Genomic DNA, 23697 nt, shown 5'->3' on the forward strand with positions numbered 1-23697 from the left:
ATTTAGGAAGAGAATTTGCAGTGACATGACCAGTCTGAATACTCATTGTTGGCTTTGGCCATCAGCCTGCCAAAGAGAAGGGTTGGCATGAACTCATGAGACTTAAGGATCATAACCAGCATGTATCTGCATGCCACCCCATCTGTGTGGAGATGAGTTGTGATCAGACACACAAAGACTGACACCAAAACCCTGTCCCATATATTGAGCTTACCCACCCACATGCTCCTGGGCATGCAAAGTCTGAGTGTCCCGTGTGAAGGAATCTGAAACCCCAAGTGATCCTGAGATCGTGGAAAGCTTCTAGAATGATTCTGACCTGCTTTGTTGAGCAGTGAGCAAGAATTCTGCTTCCCACTGTAGACTTGAGATTACTGATCTCGTCTTGCCTGCAGCTAGACATCTGTTCCAACTTCTCAGAGAGCATTAGTGTGGCCACATGTGGGTGAGTATTCAAAGGCATGAGCATCACATTCGTGATCGCACCTTTCCAGGAATAGGACAGCATAAGGAAGTAATTTTACTTCTCTCTTTTAGTTAATTTCCAGGTTGGCTTGCATATCCCCCCATTTCCCCTAACCTAATATTTTAACTCTAAGACAGGGTTAGACTACAGATATCCAAGGTCCTTGACCTTCTCTCCTCTTTTTACCAGAGTTCACCCCTACAGTTACAAGCAATTCTGTCAAAGTTATTTGGAATTTTATAATCTAGCACTTCTCTTTGTTTATTCTTTTATATAACAACTAGAGTTCCAGTGCACGGATTCATGCACCAGTGGGGTCCCTCGGCCTGGCCTGCGCCTTCTCACAATCCGGGTCCCCTTGGGGGATGTCGGAGAGCTGGTTTCGGCCTGATCCCCACAGGCCAGGCCAAGGTACCCCACTGGTACACAAATCTGTGCACCGGGCCTCTAGTCTAATATAATAATAGAGGAATATGCAAATTTGTCCATTACAGCATCATATCATGACCAGATCAGCAGGCTGTGTCCCTGCCCTCTGCTCAGGCAGCTGCAAGGCCCAGGGTAGGATAGGATACGATAGGAGGGGATAAGAAAGGAGAAGGAGAGGAAGGCAGGCCTGCATGCAGACAGGCCAAGAGGAGAAACAAAAATACAGAAAGGGAACAAGAAAAAGATGCAGGAATGGAAAAGGGAAGGAAACTGCACGTGAAAGGGGGTGGTGTCCGTGGGGGGTGGGGGGGTGGGCAGAGCAGGTGTGGAGAGAAAGAGGGAGGGAAGAAAAGCAGGGATCGGGCCTAAACTGGCAGTTGGATATCCCCTGAGGGCTCCCAGATTGGAAAGGGTGCAGGTCAGGCTGAGGGACCCACTGCCCCCCGTGCACAAATTTCATGCACCAGGCCTCTAGTATGCATATAAGATCTTTGGTTAATCTTTTCCCACCCTTCCCCCTCCCCCTTTCCCTGTGAGATTCATCAGTCTCTTCATGTTGCCATGCCTGTTCGTTGAGCGTCTGTCCCCTGGTGGTCAGTGCGAATCATAGCAACTGGTCAAACAGTTGAATGGTCGAACGGTCACTGAGGCTTTTATATATATAGATGATTTTTCATTCATTCATTCATCAACAGGTATTTGTTGAGCATCTGCTATGAGATCTATTACTGAGACCATCCTATCTAATAAAGAGGGAATATGCTAATTGACCCTCACGCCGTCACAAAGATGGAAGCACCCAAAGCCAATAAGGAGGGAATATGCTAATTGCCACGCCCTCAAAGATGGCGGTGCCCACAGCCAATAAGGAGGGAATATGCTAATTGACTACCCCGCCCTCAAAGATGGTGGCGCCCACAGCCAATAAGGAGGGAATATGCTAATTGACTGCCACGCTCTCAAAGATGGTGGCACCCACAGCTACAAGATGGTGGTGCCCATTCGTCTCAGCCCCACTGGGGTGGTAGGCATGCGGCCACTCTGCATGCCTGCCTCCAGAGTCCCCCAGTCCCTTCAGTCCCCCAACTGCCCAGGGCCGGCCTGAGGCACAGGCAAGCCTCTTATGGTGGCTGCCCAGCTGCCCAGGGCTGGCCCGAGGCGCAGGCAAGCCTCAGATGGTGGCTGCCCAGCTACCCAGGGCCGCCTGAGGCTCAGGTAACCAGGGCTGGCCAAGGTTTGCGCTGCCGGCAATGGCAGCAGCAGAGGTGTGATGGGGCATCGCCTTCCCCTGATTGCTGGATCACCTCCCGCCCCTGAGGGCACCCTGACTGTGAGAGGGGGCAGGCCAGGCTGAGGGACTCCCCCCCTCCAGTGCATGAATTTTCATGCACCGGGCCTCTAGTTGTTAAATAAAACTCTTCTGGGAAAGACTTTTCAGAGGAAAATTAAAATAGAGATTTTTTTCAATGTGAAATTATCAGTTTGAAGAAATAGCAGTCACATAAAAGAGGAAGAGAATGGAGAGAAAGTAACTGAAAGATGATTACATTTATTATCTTTCTCTGAAATTTTTGATTTAGAATTTAGCTTTCCAGACAGCTGCTGCAGGCCTAGGATGCTGCATTTCTGCAGCCTTTTCCAGGAATGTCTGCTCAGCCAACTCACAGCCCAAGGCACAGAGCACAGAAGAGAGAAGGGGAAGAGGAAGGACACCAGCTCTTTGTGCCCTCCTCTCTCAGCACCCTCTTTATCACCCCTACTCCCGCCCAGCACATCCCTGACATCCATAGCTGGTGCAGTGTGAGGCGGAGAAACATCCCAGCTGGTCTGTGGATCAGCCCTCTGTTCTCTCTGATGAAGAAACCACACACTGTATGGGCAACATCTGCTCTAAACAAAGTGTTTGGTCTTAGCTGAAGGAAGATGCTTCACAGCTCTGTACCCATATGGTCTCACTGCCAAGGGATTAAAATTCTCATACCTGATTCTCTTGTGCTGGCTGCTCTGGTCTTTATACAGGATGTGAAAGTGTGATAGGTGTGTATCCAGGAAGCAATTTTTTTTCTCTTTTAATTAAAGGGGCAAGGGAAATTAGTTGAGGAGGGAAATATGAATCAATATAACACATTGTGGCTGCTGCTTTGAAGGTGTTTTCAGACCTTAAGAGTATGAATATTGCTAACCTTCATCCAAGAAGCTAGCAACGATAATGTCGAATGCTGTCACTCAAATCTATGGTGTCAGTATTTGGAATGATCGATTTTGTACACAGGGATATTTTCAAGCATTTATTGATGGACAACTTCAATTAGTCACATGTATCCTTATTATGGATTTTGGCATTAGTACTTTTTGCATTTAATGCCAATAGCAAACATTTTGCTTGCTTCTGATCAAGAGTAAAACCCCAAAGGGAAAGTGCAGGGATGACATGTCAATGTGTTTGGTTAACCACCTTGATTTAGAGCCTTGGTCCCAAGCTGGGTTTCTGGTTGTTGTGTCTCTTCCATCTGACGGGCTCTGTCTCCCCTCTCCCAGGCCATCAACACCTCCATCAAGAGTAAAATTCCCTGTGTGGTGGTGGAGGGCTCGGGGCAGATTGCCGATGTGATTGCAAGCCTGGTGGAGCTGGAGGACACCCTGACTTCTTCCATTGTCAAGGAAAAGTTGGTGCGCTTCTTACCCCGCACCGTGTCCCGGCTGCATGAGGAGGAAACCGAGAGCTGGATCAAATGGGTGAGTGGTGGGGGAGACTTCAGAGGACTCAGAAAAGGGAAGCCAAGTTCATGGGAAGGGAGAACACCTTACATGCCTGCCTCCACCAGCAGCTGTGGCTGTCTTACACTTTCTCAGTGACTTTGAGACTGTGCCATGGCCCAAACAATTTCTTGGTGGAAATGGAAGCTCACACAAGTTCAATGACTTGCCAAGCCTCCGTACCTCATAAGGGGTATCATGTGGGTTTACTCTCAAGTCTGTCTGTTTGCAAAGCTGGCCATCCCTCTCTTTTTTTTTTAGAAAAAAAATGTTACCCTCAAATGTTACATCTGAGGAGATGTTTTTATTAATTTGAGAGAGAGAGAGAGAGAGAGAGAGAGGTGAAAGAGAAACATGGATTGGTTGCCTCCCCTACACGCCCAACTTGCTTCCTCCTCTAGAAGTAGCGCTTCCTTCCCAAGCTCTCCAATGGCTGAAACCATGGAATTAGGGGACTCTGCGTGTTCCCCAGAGCTTTGATTTTATAAAAATGTTTTACAATTAACTATTACAGAAAATTCCCAAAGGATGATATAGCAGATCCCTTCTCTATTCACCCAGTCACTGAGTCCTCTTGGCTCTTGTTCACACTGAACCTTCCCTGCCTATAGTTTAAGCCCTTATGACCACACTTGGATGATTTCTGTTGCCCTTTTCTCATTTATTCATTCACTCAGCAATAGAACACCATGTGCCAGGCTTGGCCACACACACACACACACACACACACACACACACTCACACACTCACCTGTCAATGGGCCCCTCAGCTTTTTGTTATATGTGTCTTTATATAACCTGTATTCTCACTGTGGTCAAGGACTTCTTATTTCCAATTTAGAAATTAGACTCTATGGGCACAGGAACTTTAGGTGGGGGAAGGAGAACTGGAACTGCCCTGTAGATGGTATTTAATAAAAATAAAAAAAGTAGAATAAAAGGTTTTTTACCAAAAGTGTGAACTTCATACTCCTAATGTCTAAAACCAGTTGGCTGACAACTCTGCTCTTTAAATGTTCAGCTCAAAGAAATTCTCGAAAGTTCTCACCTGTTAACAGTTATTAAAATGGAAGAGGCTGGGGATGAAATTGTGAGCAACGCTATTTCATATGCTTTGTACAAAGGTGAGTAAAAATAGCCACTCTGGAAGCCTCAGCTTTGTGTTGCTTCCTGAGACTTGCATTTATGTTTTAAATGGCTTTACTGGAATAGAATCTTGTGCTTAGTTTTGATTATGATAGATTAGAAGCTACAATAACTACTGTTGATCTGCTGAGTTAAATTTCCTTCGTTACATACAGAGTGGTCATATTATTATGATATTTGAACGCATAATAATCTGGCCACTCAGTGTATATCCTATATAATAAAAGGCTAATATGCAAATTGTCCCCTCGACCAGCAATTCAACCAGCAGGCAGGCTGGCCAACTGCCCATGTCCCCTCCCCCTAGCCAGGCTGGCCGGACCCCACCCATGCATGAATTCATGCACCAGGCCCCTACATATATATATATATATATATATATATACACACACACACACACACACACACACACACACACACACACACATACATATATACACACTGAGTGGCCAGATTATTATGCATTCAGAGATCATAATAATCTGGCCACTCAATGTATTTTTTTTTAAAATTTTATTTATTTATTTATTTATTTATTTTAATTGTTTGAAATATTAAAAATAGTAGTACATATGTCTCTTTCCCCCCCCCCCCATTGACCTCCCTCAATGTATTTTTAATAGAACAAAACATTTTTATGTCATTAAAATGCTGGTCAAATCCAATCATAGCACTCTTCAAAGACCTGTCTCTAACAGTGGCTTAGAATTATTTTTTTGTGTCTCAGACTCCTCTGAGAATGTGATAAAGCCATAAGCATTTGCCCTTGGGTTCCACATATGTGCACACACACTTCACACACATCAGTGATTCTGCATCAGTTTCAGGGTTTACAAATCTCCTGGAGCTGAGGAGTAAAGTTCAGGTTAAAACTTCTCACCTATGATCTTGGCTAGAATTCCATGAAGGTGGATGTTACCTGAAGTAAATAGAACCTTGGCAAAGACCATCTAGAGTTGAGCTTCCTGATTATGGCTGTAAGGTATGCAGAGCAGGGCAAGGCACATAGGAAGTGGGATATAAACATTCCCTTTTTACTGGAATCATTCTTATTGTGCTTGCCAGAAAGTTGGTTGTAAGAATATTTATTAAAATAGGATTATACCTGTAGAGAAACATAGATCAGAATATATTAGCTCTGGAAAAGACAAGTAGAACATTGTTGTAATGTGGCATTATTTCATAGATTTAGATATAGTGTAAGTCAGATATGGTCCTTGAAATATCACATTTATGGAATCTGAGTCTATGGAAAAATATCAATATACTATTTGCATGGTTAGAATATGAAGTGCACTTGAATTGATCCCCATTATATACTTTGGGACATTCAGATTATTGATAAGAATGAGTAAAAATAAAGCGAAAGGACAGTTGTGAGTGTCTGCTTCTTGAAGAACATGCTTGGAATCCCCTGGGGAAAATGGCTCTGATAATGGGTCATACGGAATGGCTCTGGCCCTTTTATTTCTGGGCCTTTGGTGCTTGACTCTGCTGCCCTCTTGTAGCCTTTAGCACCAACAAGCAGGACAACTGGAACGGGCAGCTGAAGCTGCTGCTGGAGTGGAACCAGCTGGACCTGGCCAACGATGAGATTTTCACCAACGACTGCCGCTGGGAGGTACGTTAGCAGCTCTCCTGGCTATTCCAGCCTCAGGTCTGGTCCATTTCTGACAAGGTTTTTGGTATTGGCTCTTGTAAAGGGTTGTTTTCTGGTCCATCAATTTTGCCAGACCTCCCTTTCCTCCTTTGTAGTATGGGGTAACAATATTGACTTAGTAGGTTTGTTGTGAAGAGATGATAATAAATGCACTGATAGGAGAACTCTCAATCCATGAATGCTATCCACATTTATATCCCTCAGCCGTGATGTGAGAGCCGCTTCTCCACCCGGGTACAGGGGTGCAGCTCCCCTGGCAGTGGGTGGGCGGGAGGATGGGGAAAATATGTGCCGCATGATTGGAATGGGTGTCAGCAGTAGCTTTACTGAAAATGAAGACAGCCGGACTCATTTTGCTCCCTGCCCCATCTACCTAGCCAGGTTCTGATAAGAGAATTGCCAGCAGTAAGATGCATTGGAGAAGGTAGCACAAGTTGGTTGAAGACACACAGTGAATGTCTTAGAGCTAGAGGATTGGGGATCCCCGCCAAGTGAGCACCTCCAATATGGAAGTTTTATGTTCAAAAAACACCATTTTACCCCAATGTAGTGACTTTTCTCACTTGCAATTTGATCAGAGTTAGAGAACCACACTTTCCAGGGACGTTTTCTTATGTACAACTGCAGTTAAATCAGCCACGGGAGCTCTGTTTTGTAGGAACTACCTTAAGCCATCACACTTGGACCTGCAAGGCTGAGGGTGTCTTTGTTCTCAGCTCCTTCTGAATTAATCTGAGTCACTCGTGAGCAGCTGGGATTTATTTAATTTTATACACGTATGCATAGATTTGAAGGTGCATGCGTTTCATAACTGGCATCCTTTGCAGCCAGGTTCAGAAACCACTTTTAGGCCTGCTGTTGTATAATCAATGATGAAGACTTGATTTATATTAACAGGTAATAAATTTTAATAACAGAATGCAAATAAAGTAATGACTTATAGATTTTTAAATTATTCATTCCTGCAGCAAACATTATCTTGTGTTTGGTCTTTGCATTTAATGAACTGCATCACACATTGCAAAGCTTTAGTTAGTTGAGGGAAAGTATAAGTAGATGTAGTTAATTGATTCATAAATGGATCCCTGTGTGAGAAATGGTCTATTTAAGTAAGGTCATGTGGTATAAATAAACATAAACTCAGGCACATATTGAATGGTGCATTTAATTTTATTAACTCAGCCTAAGACAGTGAAGGAGGAAGGGCATAATGGCTAAGCTCTTATGTGAGTTGCATGGATGGACTCTGGAGGCAGCGCATCGGCCTGACTTAACCTCTCCAAGGCATTTAACCTCTCCGTACCGCAGATCCTTCAGATGTGGTGTGGTGGAGCCTCCTCATGCTGGCTTGCAAGAGCTGACTGCTAAGGCTTTAGAGATTTTACGAGTCAGTCATTAAATACCATCATTATTAAAATTCAACTATAGCCCATCCAGGGTGACTCAGTGGATTGAGTGTCCCCTCCATGTACCAAAAGGTCATTGGTTTGATTCCTAGTCAGTGCATATGCCCAGGTTTTGGGCCCAATCCCTGGGAGGCAGATGATTGATGTTTCTATCTCATCAATGTTTCTATCCCCTTCTCCCTTCCTTTCTTTCTCAAAAAAATCAATAACAACATTTTTTAAAAATTCAACTATATAGACTTAGAACTAAATACATTTTATTAAAACACAAAGGTAATACATAGTCAAAAGTCATTGCTTTCGAATTATTTTACTACATTTATTATTGTCTAGGCTCTGGGCATTATTTCTGTCTATTGTGTCTGCATGCTGGAAATAGTGCAAGTGTATGCTACTCCAGGTCTATTTTCAGTTCTGCATTCAATGATGGCACGTTGGCAGCTGGAAGTTAGCCACAGTGGGAGCATTTACACAATAGGAATTGGCAAGACTACAAAGTGGGGTCTGTTATTTTCTTCCAGAGAGCTGGTTGCTACACATTTACCAGCACACCACTGCTCATCTGAAAATGGAGATGATAATAGCAGTACCTACCTCATTGGATTGTTACAATGATTAAATTGGATAATGTTTCTGTAGTGCTTAGGAACATTGGCTCATATTAAATGATATATAAGTATTTGTTTAAAAATACATAAAAATCATTGGAATAATGGTAATGTTGGTGTGAACTTTTACATCACACAAAGCAGTCTCATTGTGTTAGTTCACTTGCCCCTCACACCGACCCATGGGGGACTTTCTCACTTTCCTGGTTAACAATCCAGGGATTCTCGAGTACCACAGGAGGGGGTTACTGATGTTTGTTTTTTTGAAAAAGTATATGTTTTTATTTATTTCAGAGAGAGAAAGGGATAAGGAGAGAGGGATAGAAACATCACTGATGAAGGAGAATCATTGATGGGCTACCTCCTGCATGCCCCTTACTGGGGATTGAGCCCACAACCTGGGTATGTGCCATGACCAAGAATTGAACTGTGACCTCCTGGTTCATAGTTCGACGCTCAACCACAGAGCCACACCAGCCGGACCTCATTCTTTTTGAGGGCCTGCTCTGACCTTGAATTTCTGAAAGCATCTTGACCTATGTTATCTCATTTCATCTCCACAAGCACCTATATATTTTCTGGAAGAGCAGACTGAGGCTCAGGGAAAATCTTGTTATACTGAGGCTCAGGTCACACATCTGGGTGCTTGTAGCAGCAAGGTTTAGAAACAAAGATGTGTCAGTGGTTCTCAAAGTGTGGTCCCAGACTTTGTGGTTAGGAATGACCTGGAAACCTGTTAGCAGCACAGATGATCAGACTCTGTCTCAGGCTTGTTAAAGGATGGATTTGGAGGTTGACTCCAGCACCCTGTGTTTAGTAAGCCTTCTGGATGACTCTGGTTGATGTCTGAGGACCACTGCCCTATGCTATCAAGTGGGTGACCAGTGTAAAGGCAAACAGATTGAGAAGGAATTGTGAAACTGGGTACAAGGCACACTTTCCCTGAGGACAGAGGAGAAAGGGCAGCTGCCTTCCTTAGGACAGCCACTTCTCCCCTCCCTGTCCTGCCTGGAGCCACAGTGTGGGTCCCAAGGGATCCTTGACTGTTTCCTCTGTAGGCAACGTGTGATTCCCAGGAATCCAGCACTAGACAGCAACTGCCAAGGCTGCCCTTAGCAGGAGACATTCTCTATACCAGGGCCAGGGGAGTTTCAGGAGGGGAGTGGGCTGGGTGGACGGCAATGAGGATTGGTGGGGTCCCTGAGGACTAGAGGACCCAGGTTCTAGGACAGCCTTGGGCAAACTACGGCCCGCGGGCCGGATCTGGCTGTTCTATCCGGTTCTCTTGCTCTCCCCTCCGCTCCTTTACTTTGAATTTATATTAGTTCACACAAACACTCCATCCATGCTTTTGTTCTGGCCCTCCGGTCCAGTTTAAGAACCCATTGTGGCCCTCGAGTCAAAACGTTTGCCCACCCCTGTCAGCTGCCACTCGGATCCATGATGGTACTCCATGTTGTCCAGGCTTCTGGATTTCAATGCTGGAAAAGTGGATTTGTATGAACTTTCTAATTTTTAATATTGGCAACTGAATTGAATTGTAAGAAATACTATGGAAGACAAATGGAACATATCTGAGACCTGTTGTGACCCGTAGACCACCAGTTTCTGTCTGAACTAAATGGTGCTTGTCCTTTATTAAAATTCCCAATATTCTTCTCTGGAATAGGTTTTATCAGGAGTCCAGAAAGTAGAGCTAAAGATAAATGATAACTAGGTACCACTGTCAAGTATTTCAGTGATGCTGTTATGCAACATGATCAGGTATATTCTTGGTGGCATGTAGCTTGAAGGGCAGCAGAAGATCCCATGACCCAGAGCAGGGTGTTGGCTGTTGGTGGCTCACAATCATTGTCCACTGGAAACTTCGGGGAAATGGTGTGAGCTGTACATTCCCCACCCCCTGAGTGCTTCCCTTATGCCAGGCTCTGAGATAAATCCTTGACCAACACCATCCCTGCATGGGTGTAATTATCTCCACCTTACCACAGCAGGAGGCCAAGTCACATCTAAGCCCACATCTGGCTGATATAAAAAGTGCTACTTCCCCTGTGTGTGAATTATAATCTAATGTTGTATTTCAATGGAAAGATGTATTTTATTCTCAAGACGGGAGCTCAGGAAAAGTTGAAGATCCTACTACTTTGTGGCTGGAAATATGATGTGTCTGAGAAAGGCCTTGTGCTTCCTTTCCTGGGCCCAGGGCATGAGTACTCTCTCTGCTCTTTCTCCTCAGTCCGCCGACCTTCGGGAGGTCATGTTCATGGCTCTCATAAAGGACAGGCCCAAGTTTGTCCGTCTTTTCCTGGAGAATGGCCTGAACCTGCGGAAGTTTCTCACCAGTGACATCCTCACCGAGCTCTTCTCCAATCACTTCAGCACCCTCGTCTATCGGAACCTGCAGATCGCCAAGAATTCCTACAACGACACCCTCCTCACATTCGTCTGGAAACTGGTGGCCAACTTCCGGAGGAGCTCCAGGAAGGAAGACAGAAGCAGCAGGGACGAGACAGACGTAGAACTTCACGTATGTAATGGGAGGCCTGTCTGCTTGAGTTCTCTCTCTAGTCTTCTGAGTCTTCCTTCAAAAAAGTTTCCCACTCCCTACCTCATCACTGTAAGGTAGCGAACGTGTTGGCGTTCTTACTTTTTTCTACTGCCTTTACTGAAGATAACGAGTCTCCCTGGTGAGTTTTCTGATGTCTGCTCTTAAATTCTTTGCTTTATTTCAAACTGCTTGTTGCAGTGTTTCTTAATTACAAAGCTCAGGGAACAGGGGCACATGCATGGCTGCCTGTTCATGTCTTAGCCTTTTGGACATGACCTGCCTAAAATTGCTCTCCACTGCCCATGTAAAGGACTGAAGAACTGCCACATTTTCTTTTGTGGATAAAAGGGGCAGTGATTATTTCCAAAGGGATGACCCAGGTTCCTCTTGGAGAGGATGCTGTGAATGTAACACCTGTATTCTCTAGCCAAGTGGTCGGCAAACCACGGCTCGCGAGCCACATGTGGCTCTTTGGCCCCTTGAGTGTGGCTCTTCCACAAAATACCACAGCTGGGTGAGTCTATTTTGAAGAAGTGGCATTAGAAGAAGTTTAAGTTTAAAAAATTTGGCTCTCAAAAGAAATTTCAATTGTTGTACTGTTGATATCTGGCTCTGTTGACTAATGAGTTTGCCGACCACTACTCTAGGCCTTCCTATCTTAGGCACAGGCAGTTCCCAGCCGCCAGCACCTGCAGCTCTCTGATCTGAGCCCGATGCCTGTAGTGTATGTATGAACATCCCAGCCCCTCCCTGTAAGGACAGATAATTCTGAGGCATGTATGCTGCACTGGGTCCCAGGGCTGCCTAGCGGGACTGATCTCTAGCTAACCACCATGCCAACTTGTTGACAATGCGCCTCAATGGGTTCTTTCCTTTTAGATCTCATTTTCTCAGACGCCCGTTGGTTTTTCTGGGATCGCCTCTTAAGTGAACTACATGTCTCAGGATTGCTTCAGGGGAAGCTAGGTCATTGTCTTTAGTGACTCCAGGATTTCAATATGTGTGCCTATATTGTAAAAATCTAAACGGCTTGGTGTTTAGGAAGCTTCTCTTTGACACTATTTATGTTCAAACCCTCTGCAGTATCCATAACCAGGCCTGAAGCAGTTTGGACCTCAGTAAAACCTGTATATAGGAAAATACACATCCTGTTGTTTTCTATCTGAAAAGATTCCCCTGGAAGATATGGGGGTGCTGAATAAGAGCTGGGGTTTTAACTAATGTATTAGGAATCAAAATGCCAAAGAGATAAGCCACAGCTCTGTGTTGTGGTAATTGAACTTAACCAAACTATAGGAAAAGTTAGAATTTAGTCTGAATGCTTTTTCTAGATGAGAAATAGGTTCATAGGATGGAATTGCTTGCTTTTTGGCTGTCAGAAGTCATTCAGTGTTCAGATTGTTCTCGGCGCCACCTTCACCCTTTATACCTCTCCATTTAGTTGTACATTGTCTTTTATGACCGATAAAAGATTTTATGTCAAATTATACCACCTGGTGGCTTGCAGAGCTGAGAATTGTGTCCCTGTGCTGTTAGGATGGATTCGTCCACCGATTACGGATCCTCCAAACATGGGCTCTCTGCTCGGGCATCCCGACCCCCTGTTTTCCTTCTGAGAGGATTGCAGCTAGGGTGACACTCCTTTGCACTTGCTCTAACTTTCCAGGATGTGTCTCCTATTACTCGGCACCCCTTACAAGCCCTCTTCATCTGGGCCATCCTGCAGAACAAGAAGGAGCTCTCCAAAGTCATCTGGGAGCAGGTGAGTGTGCAAGCCCACACCACACGTCTGCCTTCCTGTGGCTGTCCTGACCTCCAGATTCTCTTGCCTAACCTAAAACATCCTCGATACAATGGAATGTCTGCTGTCAGGTGAGTACGGCTGTGCCTGTTTCACCATCGGCGGAGGTGTGTCTGGGAGGAGAGGCCGCTGGAAGGAAGCTGTGCTTGGTGGGTGATCCAGTAGGCACCTGCTTCTCAGGTGTGTGTGGGTGTGTGATTTTTTTCCAAGTGGATGAGGTTTTTAAGTTTAATTTTAAAAATCTATTTCTAGCTTTATTGCATAATAGACAGAAGTAGGGCCTGGACACATTCTGCTTTGGGAAACTTACTGAGATTTTTCTTTGTGATTCAGTAATGGCAGGGTGATATCCAGCACCTAGAAGGTTCAGGAATCTGGAGAAGGGGCTGCAGCATAAATTAATAAAGAGACTAGAAATATAATATAAATTTGTAATCCATGGGGGTGCCAGAGGAGGGCTTAGCTTCAGTAACCAAGTTCCCTGAATCTCTGGACCCCTTGCTCTTTATTAACAAAAAATTGCCCTAAGCAAAGCAGATATGCACAGCAAAAGGTAAGGTTTAGTATATAGTAGGCATTGTCAGTTTTGGGGGAACTGCCTTCAGCTGTTCAGCTGTTTGGCCAGCAGGAGGCAATAACATGTAGATTAAAATGCCCTCAGCTGTCTGGCAGCAAGCAATCATTTATGTAAATTCAGGTTTGGGGAAATGCTTTTCGGCCATTCCAACAGGCAATAACATGTATTTGGGGAAATGCTTTCAGCCCTGCTGAAGCTTCAAGGTTCACCGACCTTTTGATGAACTTCTTGCATTTATTATGACATGCTGGAATTAGCCTCCAGCAATTCAGCACAGAATGATGTTTTGGTAATGATTTATGGACAGTTGAAAAGAAGCTACGTTCTCTATTTTTAGTGCATAAAATCGGATATTGAATATTGAGTTCACACACAGTCTTACTAACTACATTATTGGGGCTTCCAAGGCCTTAGCCACTTGCTGTTTTCCTTTCATATGCTAATTTCACATTCAATACTATTTTATGCACATTGAGAATTTTGCTTTAAGTCATTAGGAACAGTTTAGATTTTGCCATTTTGCCGTGCGTTTATCCTTGTTTGACATTAGGGTTGACTTGACCACTTCAAGGGATTACGAATTAACCCTGACATTCTCCGCCCTTCTCAAAGACCAGGGGCTGCACCCTGGCCGCCCTGGGAGCCAGCAAGCTCCTGAAGACTCTGGCCAAGGTGAAGAGCGACATCAATGCTGCTGGGGAGTCTGAGGAGCTGGCCAACGAGTATGAGACCCGCGCAGTGGGTAAGCCTCCTGGCCAGGATGTCACGTGGGTACAGGCATGCCTGTGGCACTCACGTGCCAGATGGCAGAGCTCAGTGGCATGTTCACGCTCCTCGATTGGCCTGATTTGTGGGCTGCAGAACATGTGGCTAGGTGTCCATGTGTCAGGCAGAAGCCACAGGCCCCTTGATCCCGGTACTTATTGGCTTTTTCAAGAATGAAAGTGGGAAACCTTGGGCTCTCTCATTTCCCAGGGCCAGGTCTAAGTAGCTCAGGTGGTGGTGGTGGTGGTGGCAGGGGTGGGAGGTGTTGTGTTTGGATGCTATTAAGAAACTGAAGGTCTGAAGTTTTACCTGACTTGCAAGTCATCACATTAGCTTGCCAGTTTCATATATACGTGCTGGTAGGTCCCCAGGCCCCTGGTTCATTACTGATATCATAGGCAGCAGTCGGAGAAGCATCTTGGGTCGGCCTTCTGTGCCTCAGTTCCCCTTCAGTGATGTGAACAAGGGCTGGTTCTGTTAGGGCTGCAGGTGACCTGCCCACACTCCCCTCCAGGGTGAGATCACCCAGGAGCTGCAATGGAAGGTGGGAGAGGCAGCCCTAAGCGTTACCTCCCGGAGTGCCTGTCCTCTGTTTGCTAGTCAATGTCCCTGAACACAGCTTATCAGGGCCCTTTGCTCAGAAGGCCCAGACTGGGTGGGGGTGTGAGGAAACCAGGACCAGTGGCCTCCCAACAGCAGCATCTCAGACCTGCTCAGCTATTTCCTTTTTCAGCCGGGAGTTTTGAGTTTGCAATGTGGTAAGTCGCGAAACACACACGTGTTTGTTGTTGTAGCTGATGAAAAAATGCTCATGAGTTCAGCTTCTCTGGGTTGAGAAAAAAAAATGTGTCCAATGATTTCTTTTAATATATTAAATTATGTTAATTTATGACTGACCTCAGCTAGGCAATGGCTCCTAATACAGGGTGTCCCCTAAAAAATGTATGCACACTTTGAATGATTATAAAGTCAGTGTTTATTAACATACAGTTCATTTTCAAAGTTTAAAAGAATCTACAGAAATGAATAATTTTTTTGTCGATGCCTGTTTTCAAACTGATGACCATTTTGGTCCAGGCACTGCTGATAAGGCAAAGCAATGGAATCGCAAACGTCAAGAATCATTTTGTTTGGTATTTGTGTGCCTTCAGTTCACTGGCTGTTGCTTTGGTTTATACCAGTGGTCAGCATACTGCGGCTCGCGAGCCACATGTGGCTCGTTGGCCCCGTGAGTGTGGCTCTTCCACAAAATACCATGGCCTGGGTGAGTCTATTTTGAAGATGTGGCGTTAGAAGAAGTTTAAATTTAAAAAATTTGGCTCTCAAAAGAAATTTCAATCGTTGTACTGTTGATATTTGGCTCTGTTGACTAATGAGTTTGCTGACCACTGGTTTATACCATAAACTTTATCTTTTATGTATCCCCATAAAAAATGTCTAGTGGCATTTTAGGATAAATTTTCTTTGTTCAAAGCTTAGTCTGGTTTCACCCATTATTTCAAATCAGCTAAACCTGAAAAGGAGTGAAATTGAGTGAGTTATCAGCTGTGAAAGTGTACATACATTTTTTGGGACACTCTATATTTTACCAAATTTCCTCCAAAGATCTGCACTCTAGTCTCTTTGTCATTAGGTCTCCAGATGTAAGCATACCCTCGGTGCAATACGTCGGTGTTTCGTAGATCTTTTCGGCTTTTTTGCACCATGCTTTATCTGCAAAGAAACCTCACCAAGAAAGCACAGCATATAAATGAAATGGGGGAGCGGTTGCTCTGGGACAGGCAGAAGGGTTGTGTCCCTCCCCAGTGGCTGAGCCTCATCAAAGAGGGGCTCCTGGTGCTCAGCGCAGCCAGTTCCATGTGCATCTGTTGGCATCTGCTGGGGACGCTTTGCGCAAGGAAAATCCCACACTCAGAAAGAATCATGTGCCAGCATTTTCTATGCTTTTTGCAAACCAGGGAGCTCACTGGGGGATGGGGAGGACAGTCCTGGGTTTGGCCAGGCCCTCCCCAGCTCTCCTCTCTCTGGTGCTGATGTGACTGCAGAGCTGTTCACGGAGTGTTACAGCAGCGACGAAGACTTGGCCGAGCAGCTGCTGGTCTACTCCTGTGAGGCCTGGGGGGGAAGCAACTGTTTGGAGTTGGCGGTGGAAGCGACGGACCAGCACTTCATCGCCCAGCCTGGGGTCCAGGTAAACAACGTACAGTCATGTCCAGAAACGTGCCTTTTACATCAGATGCTATTAGAAACCTTAAAATATATAATATTAATAACAAACCGCAACTCCAACATGAAAGCCCTGGCAGGAGAAGGTGGATGATGTTGTGGGAGATGGTGGTGTCTAGGCATTGGCGGTGTCTTTGCTTCATGGGATGGTGCAGGAGAGAGAACATCCTTTGAGTTTCCACAAAGCAGAGAGCATAGCACCACAATTATGGGTGGGGTCTTTGGATCCAGTGCCTGGGTCCCTGTATCCCTAACCAGGAGTGTGATGATGGGCAGGTTATACAAGCTCTCAGGGCCTTGGTTCCTCACCTATGAAATGGGCAGAATTTGTTTAACCATGAAATAATTCTCACCACACAGAACCCATTTAAGGATAGGACCGAAAATCAAACAGTTTTAAATTGTGGTCATAGCCCCTTAGGACCCAGGTAACTGATATAGATGGAGAAGAACCCCTATTTACTTGGGGTGGTGCGAGGGCCGGTAAGAAAGGTTGGGTACCATCCTGCATGTCATACCATTAATAAGGAACCCTGTCCTTTGTCTTTGTTCCCCTGTAGAATTTCCTTTCCAAACAATGGTATGGGGAGATCTCCCGAGACACCAAGAACTGGAAGATTATCCTGTGTCTATTTATCATACCCTTGGTTGGCTGTGGCTTTGTATCATTTAGGTATGAAACCAAGACACATACGTGTGTGTGTATGTGTGTGTGTGTGTGCTCCCATGTAAAGAACTGTAAGGTCTGGAACTTAGTATGTTCACTCTGCCACCTACAATTGGGTCTGGGATCATCTCTGGCATTCCCTGGGTTTGATATTAAACAGGTAGAGGTGGGGCCATGTTTCCACTCTTGCAGGCAGAATTTAGATTTGTTAACCATGAAGTGCCAAGGGCTGACGCTTGGCCGGTCCATCTCAGAGCAGCCTGACTCCCTGCCCCCGCCCCCGCCCCCGCCGTGGGTCTGTGTTCGCATGGTGTTTGCCAGGACAGTGATGAAGCTCTCACGCCGTCCAGGAAGAAGCCGGTGGACAGGCACCGGAAGCTCCTGTGGTACTACGTGGCCTTCTTCACCTCCCCTTTCGTGGTCTTCTCCTGGAATGTGATCTTCTACATCGCCTTCCTCCTGCTCTTCGCCTATGTGCTGCTCATGGATTTTCATTCGGTGCCACACCTGCCCGAGTTGGTTCTCTACGCGCTGGTCTTTGTCCTGTTCTGCGATGAAGTGAGACAGGTAGGACAGCCCCACGTGGGGCACCCCTCCCTCCCTCAGGGGGCAGTATCTTCCTCATGCCCAAGAGGAGCAGAAGTTGCTTCTGAAGTTCCAAAGTCATTATTTTCCCCAAATAATTTTTGGAAGCCCATGGATGTTTCAGCCTCGCAGCACTCCAGTGAGGTTTCTGAGTGCCAGTGCACTCTTTGCTCTCTAATTGATGCTCATGGGCGATGAATTCCTCAGCATTGAGAGTGGATCTAAAGAGCACATTGACCTTGGGCTTAAACCATGCCTGTAACCAGGAGCTGTCTGTGCTCTGGCTGTCGCCAGGGGAGGCAGCAGGATGAGTGGCAGGGGAGTGGGAGGGCTTTCCAGCTCAGAGCATCTTAATGCCCCGGGTGCCCAAGGGACGTGCTGGAAAGTCATAGAAGTCCCCGTGGACTGCAGCGACTTTGTGTGAATTATTCATGATGATTTTCTGCAGTTTCCTTGGATCTGCATTCTTTACCACTGAATCGAAAATCTTAGCCCAGGCCTGGCATGGAGAAGGCACTCAGCTCCTAATTATTGAATAAATAAATATTGATGGTGAAGGACAGAGCTGTCCCTAAACCATTATAAAAATTGACCCCAGAAAATCTGGTCAGATTTAGCAGTTTACAGATTATGAGAACTGCTGGAGTAGTCCCTTCTCTCATCCCTTCTGAGTCTAAATCTAACATCATATGCATTTGACACATATGGCCTAGGTCAGTGGTCGGCAAACTCATTAGTCAACAGAGCGGCAAACCGTGGCTCGCGAGCTGCAGTTTGCCAACCACCTAGGTGCCTACAGCTTATGAGACACTATACCACACACTTTGAGAGATTTGGAGGGATGGAGAATGCTGTTCTCAACCTCACAGAGTCTCTGCCTAGTAAAGAAATCTTAAATTGGTTTCAACTAACATGTCAACTCCAATAGACTTTTTTTTTGTGTGACTTCTAGTTGTCCTGGAAAGACTCTGAGGCTCTATCTGTTCTCAGTAGGCGGGGAGGGGCAGGGGGAGAGGCAGGGGGTGTCTTGATCAGTTAGTGATGTCTGCTTGGGTTTGACAGATGGGAAGAGTCCTGCTTTCCCTTGCCCAGTAGGGGGAAGTGCAGGTGAGGGAAGGAGACAATGTGGAGGTGGAGGAAGAAGAAGGTAAATGACACAAGTCAGTGTTGAGCACGGCAAGATTATCAGGCTTTCTGTCTATCAGACAGCCCTCCCCCCGCCCCCGCCCTCCGCCCAAAGACAGGGCCTACGGACGTGCAGATTTCTGTGATCTCAGATAAGCCTCATGGGTTGACTTAGGAGGTCACAGCTCAGTCCAGCTCGTGCCTTCCTACCAGTCCACTCGGGCCCCCATGACATAGCACCACCAGCTGAGTGCTTACAACCGAAGCTCACTGTTTTATTTCTGGAAGCCTGGAGTTCAAGATCAAGTTGTCGGCAGGGTTGGTTCCTTGGGAGGGTGGCAAGGGAAATCTGGGTGTGCTGCAGTCTTTGTGATTTCTTGACTTGTAGAGGTGTCACCTGAACCGTGTCCTCAGGCTCACAGGGCATCCTCCCTGTGTGCATGTCTATGTCCAAATTTTCCCTTGTCACAGGGACACCCAAATCCAAGGCCCATTCCATTCCTGCCCCTCACTCATGCTCCCAACATTTCTCCACTAGTCTCGTTCCGGACTCTGTCTCCCCTGTGACATTAAGACACTGTGAAAGTCCAGACACTATTTGCTTCCTCCAGGCATTTGAAGAAGTCCTCTGGAGAGAGGACTGATTCCAGGTTGCTTTGCAGAGCAGATCTTGTCCTGGATGGAAGATGCAGGGAGACGCATCTTATTCATGCATTCTTTCAACCAATATTTATCAAGCACCAGGCACTGGTGCTAGAGACTTGGATACAGCAATGAAGTGACAGACATTTCTGTCCTTCTGGAGATTTCTACCAGTTAGAGATGATTGGCAGGGTCCTCTCTGGGAGGATTGGCAGGGTCAAGGGGAGGAGGGCAACCCTAAAAGAGAGAGTCTTACACTTACTGGGAGGTTGGTCCAGGGGACTGTAACAGTAAAATTTGTCCTTAAGTCACAAACATCTCCATACAAATTCAGATGTATATTTAACTGCTCAGTCACTTATTCGGGTCATGCAGGAAGGAGACTCAGGACAGGTGTGTTCTGCTGGGAGAAGAGCCCTGGCAGGTGTTGTGTGAAGTGGTGCCCAAGAGAGTGACACTGGGTGGGAGCAGACGGTGTGCAGGTGGAGGAGCCTCGGGGAGGGAAGTGGGCTGTGGAGGTGCTGGGTAAGCATGCATTTCCCAGTCATTCCCGGGTCCTGTGGGGGGCAGGGGAGTGAGGCCCCCAGGGTCTGGTTGAGCTTCAGCCATCCTTCAGATTGGGTGATGTTTGATATGGAGGATGATTAATGAGGACCTGTAACTTTGTCCAAGTGTTTCTTCTCTTTCTGATAACATTGGTCAGTGTCCATTCAGCAATACGGTGTATTAAGGCCATAATGTGTGTCAGGAGCATGGGTTCAAGGGCAGCCCTGCCTTTTGAGGACAGCTCTGGTTTAATGGTTTAATTAGCAGAACCCAGCCTGGAAGATGCTTGTCAAGAGAGGAATCCGCCACTGGGGGTCGCTGTTTCTCTTCTTGTCTTCAGGCTCCTGCAGTGGGAATCCTCAATTTGATTGGAGCCCTCTAACAGGCAGTTCTGCCGGCCTGGTGCAGCCTTAATTAACCTCATTGGCACTTGTTAGAAAAACCAAAACCAAGCAGGATGTTACTGTTTTAGATTGTGTCTGGGTGTCAAACAATGTTCTTTTTAGTGTATCCTCATGTCCGCTAGGGGCAGATGATGCTATTCTAAATTGGAATTTTTAACCAAGGCAGTCAATAAGCTCCAATACACTCATTAAATAACTCTTGGGTCCACTAAACAGATTGTGGTTCTTCATTTAAAGTAAGTCCTATCATCTCTTTGTGGAGCAAACTGTGCAATCTTGAGGCCCTTTGAATCCCCAAATCACGAAAGATATGAAGAAATACTTTATGAATATAGCCCGTATCTGGCATTCAATTCAGAAAAGAGGCCTCTGTGCATTTAAAAAAATATGTTTTCTCACTTGGCAATGCCTACAAGCCCTAAAACTGATCTACTTAGGGTTTCTTCCAGCACACAGGCCAGGCTTCTGGGACTCTCATGGGCAGAGGCTGAGCTGGGCTGGGGCAGCTGGGTCGCCCACCTGCCCCAGGCCAGGGTTTCCCAGGGGAAGCAGTGCTATAGGTGGGGCCTGTTCTAACCACTCTCTCCTTACAAATGGTTCTGGGTGGGTGGAGGTCTGTGTCACTGCGACCACCCAAATGGGTAGTTGGAGGTTTGGATGTGATTTCTGAGCCTACAAGTTCAAACCTGGGAAATTTTTCTATCTCTTTGGTGCTAGATTTCATGATGTACTTACCTCCTCTGTACAGGAACGTTGCTATTTGCATTTATAAATGAATGCAAGGAAATGCTTCTTGAAAAACCCATGATGCTTTTTTAATCTCTCCAAGACTAGGGTTGCTGGATCCTTGTGTGACCTAAAGAAGCAGGGTGATGTCCAGAGAGGAATCTAAGATTCAGACTCCTGAGGCTGCCACTTGCTGGCCGTCTTCCCTTGGGCAAGTTCCTTAGCTCATCCCTACCCTCACCCCCCAGGCCTTGGTTTCAGCTGCAAAACAGGAAATATAATATCTGAATATCAGACAGACCTATCTTGGTGAGATCACTCAGTAAGACTGAAAAGTACCCTGTTCCACTGGGGACACTGCTTTCCTGCCTTCTGGCGGTTTCCTTATCTGAGCTCCCTTGGGGCTTTGGTCTTGCCTCCCTGCCAATCTTTATCAGGTTTCATTTTAAACACATTTAATCTGTTCTTCCCAACGGCCCGTTGGCTTTTGTGAGACTCAGCACTGCACCTCATCCCCTGCCTCTGAGTCCCGGGAGCCCAGCACAAGTGTGTGGAGACCCATGGGCTCTCAAATCATGTTTTGAGTAGATGGTGCAATGAAGGGTCAAAGGACCACCCACGTCCAGCACGTGGATTGCAGAGAGGCTGGCCAGATGCAGCCTTCTGAAGGACAGTCCTGTCCCTCTCCATCCTCCGGTGGTCCTGGTGGGCTTTCTTCCAAGAAACCATGACCGGTCCATACCAGTCGTGCTGAAAGAATCAGGGAGGCACACACTGTTCCTGTCACTTATTTCTGCAGCCACAGCTGTCCTCAGAGATGCCACATAGAACACATTTGTGCAAATTTTTAAAAAAGGTTCCTTTGTATCAAGATGTTTTATTACTACATGTTAGGAAATTCTTACAATAAATGCACGCATCTGCGATGCTGACAATATGGAGAACACCCTCTAGAGTTGCGCAGCGCACAGCCTACACCATGGTACTTGATGGACGGGGATCCCATGTCTGCCCTCATGGGCGGTGCTCACTCTCTGCAGGTTCATTTTCAAGAACTGTGAGGATACAGGAGTCCCTTCTGGTGAGTTGATCAGCAGCACATGTATAATAGAGCAGCAAGGGTGCAACTCACTTCTGGTCCCCCTGGGTCAGCATGAGGCATGTGCCAGGGATCATCCAGCACATCATTGGCTCCAAAGGAGCTTGAAAAAATGTGTGGACGTGTGCTAATCTGGAAGCAGGTAATGTTTCCACGCCGCTCACGTCCTCTCTCTGTCCCTTTCTGTGCGGCAGTGGTACATGAACGGGATGAATTATTTTACCGACCTGTGGAACGTTATGGACACTCTTGGCCTTTTTTATTTCATCGCAGGAATTGCATTTCGGTAAGTAGTCCTCACTGCTTTTCCCAGTTTCAGGTGGGTTGGGCTTCTCTTGGAAGAGAAAGTAAAGGACAGATCTTTGGTGTTCAAGCCCAAGATAAGCCAGTTCCCCACCCTGTCAGAGGTGGTTCCAGAAGGCCACTGTCCCTGCTTCCTGGAGGTACAGCATGCTAATATAGAGCTGTCTCTCTCTTCCCCTCCTGGTGACCTGTAATTGAAAGGGACTCTTCATGGTTTTTCACTGTGTGCTCATAGGACTTGGGGGGAGATAATTAGAAATTGAGGAGAGCAGAAAGTGATGAGGATCTTAAATATCAAGTTTTCATTTGAGGCCATACAATCTTCTAAAATGCCCTCAATTTCAACTTGCATGCTGGTTATGGAGCCTGCCCTCCTCGCTACAAGAGTATTTCCAATCTAAAAGCAATCACACTAGAAAAACCAATCTAAAATTATGGTCAAAGGCAAAAAGCAATGTGCAATCCAAGGGGCAGAGAAAAAATTGGGGTCCACCCAGCACCACGGCTCACATTGCCTGTGCCCGCATCCATCCAGGCCTGCCCTCCCCACATAGCTTCGGGGTGGAGCCCGGGTTCTATCTGAGCAGCACACGATGTACCTTTGCAGAGGAGCCTGATGATCCATATTTGTACCCTAGAATGAGGTGTTTACAGTGAATGCTCAATCTACCATTTGCAGGGAGTAAAAACTCAATTTCCTCATCCAGGAACCTCCCTTTTTTTTTCCTTTACAATATACAAAATAAATCTATTACCAGATTGTAGATACAAAATAATTAGCCATTTACATGCAATAACATTAATATTTCAAGAAAAACGGTTTTAAATATAATGTTACATGCAATAAACAGTATTTCAAGAAAAATGATTTAAAATATAATGATATTAGGAGAAACCAAGATGGCGGCATAGGTAAGCACCTAAACTGCTGCCTCGCACAACAATTTCAAAACTACAACTAAAAGACAGAACGGACACCATCCAGAACCACAGGAAAGCTGGCTGAGTGGAAATTCTACAACTAGAAGGAAAGAGAAAAGCTCAAAGAGAATTGGAGGTACGGCAAAGGGTCTTTGTGCGCGCAGAGAGGAAGGGTGGCTGAGAGCCTGGCTGACTTTCTCTGGTGGGAGGGGGAAGGAAGCCCCGACTGCACTGAACCCCAGTTCCGGGCGAAACCCCATGGACCCAGGCTCATACAGGGGGAGTCTGAAC

The 23697-nt window shown here is 46.1% G+C and overlaps 1 protein-coding gene across 1 annotated transcript in view; it reads left to right on the forward strand.

Annotated features, from left to right (window-relative positions):
- The window catches only part of TRPM8 (transient receptor potential cation channel subfamily M member 8), a gene marked incomplete at both ends in the record, with an annotated part of 56775 nt that overhangs the window by 8912 nt on the left and 24166 nt on the right, over positions 1-23697 (forward strand). The window contains 10 exons of the mRNA XM_080670132.1: positions 3434-3631; positions 4673-4775; positions 6306-6418; positions 10708-10998; positions 12686-12781; positions 14010-14139; positions 16208-16353; positions 16949-17061; positions 17406-17622; positions 22377-22468. Of these exons, the coding sequence (XP_080526258.1) occupies positions 3434-3631; positions 4673-4775; positions 6306-6418; positions 10708-10998; positions 12686-12781; positions 14010-14139; positions 16208-16353; positions 16949-17061; positions 17406-17622; positions 22377-22468 (1499 nt within the window). The remainder of the gene's footprint in view (positions 1-3433; positions 3632-4672; positions 4776-6305; positions 6419-10707; positions 10999-12685; positions 12782-14009; positions 14140-16207; positions 16354-16948; positions 17062-17405; positions 17623-22376; positions 22469-23697) is intronic.

This window comes from Plecotus auritus, assembly GCF_963455305.1.
Source record: "Plecotus auritus genome assembly, chromosome: 5".
NCBI lineage: Eukaryota > Metazoa > Chordata > Mammalia > Chiroptera > Vespertilionidae > Plecotus > Plecotus auritus.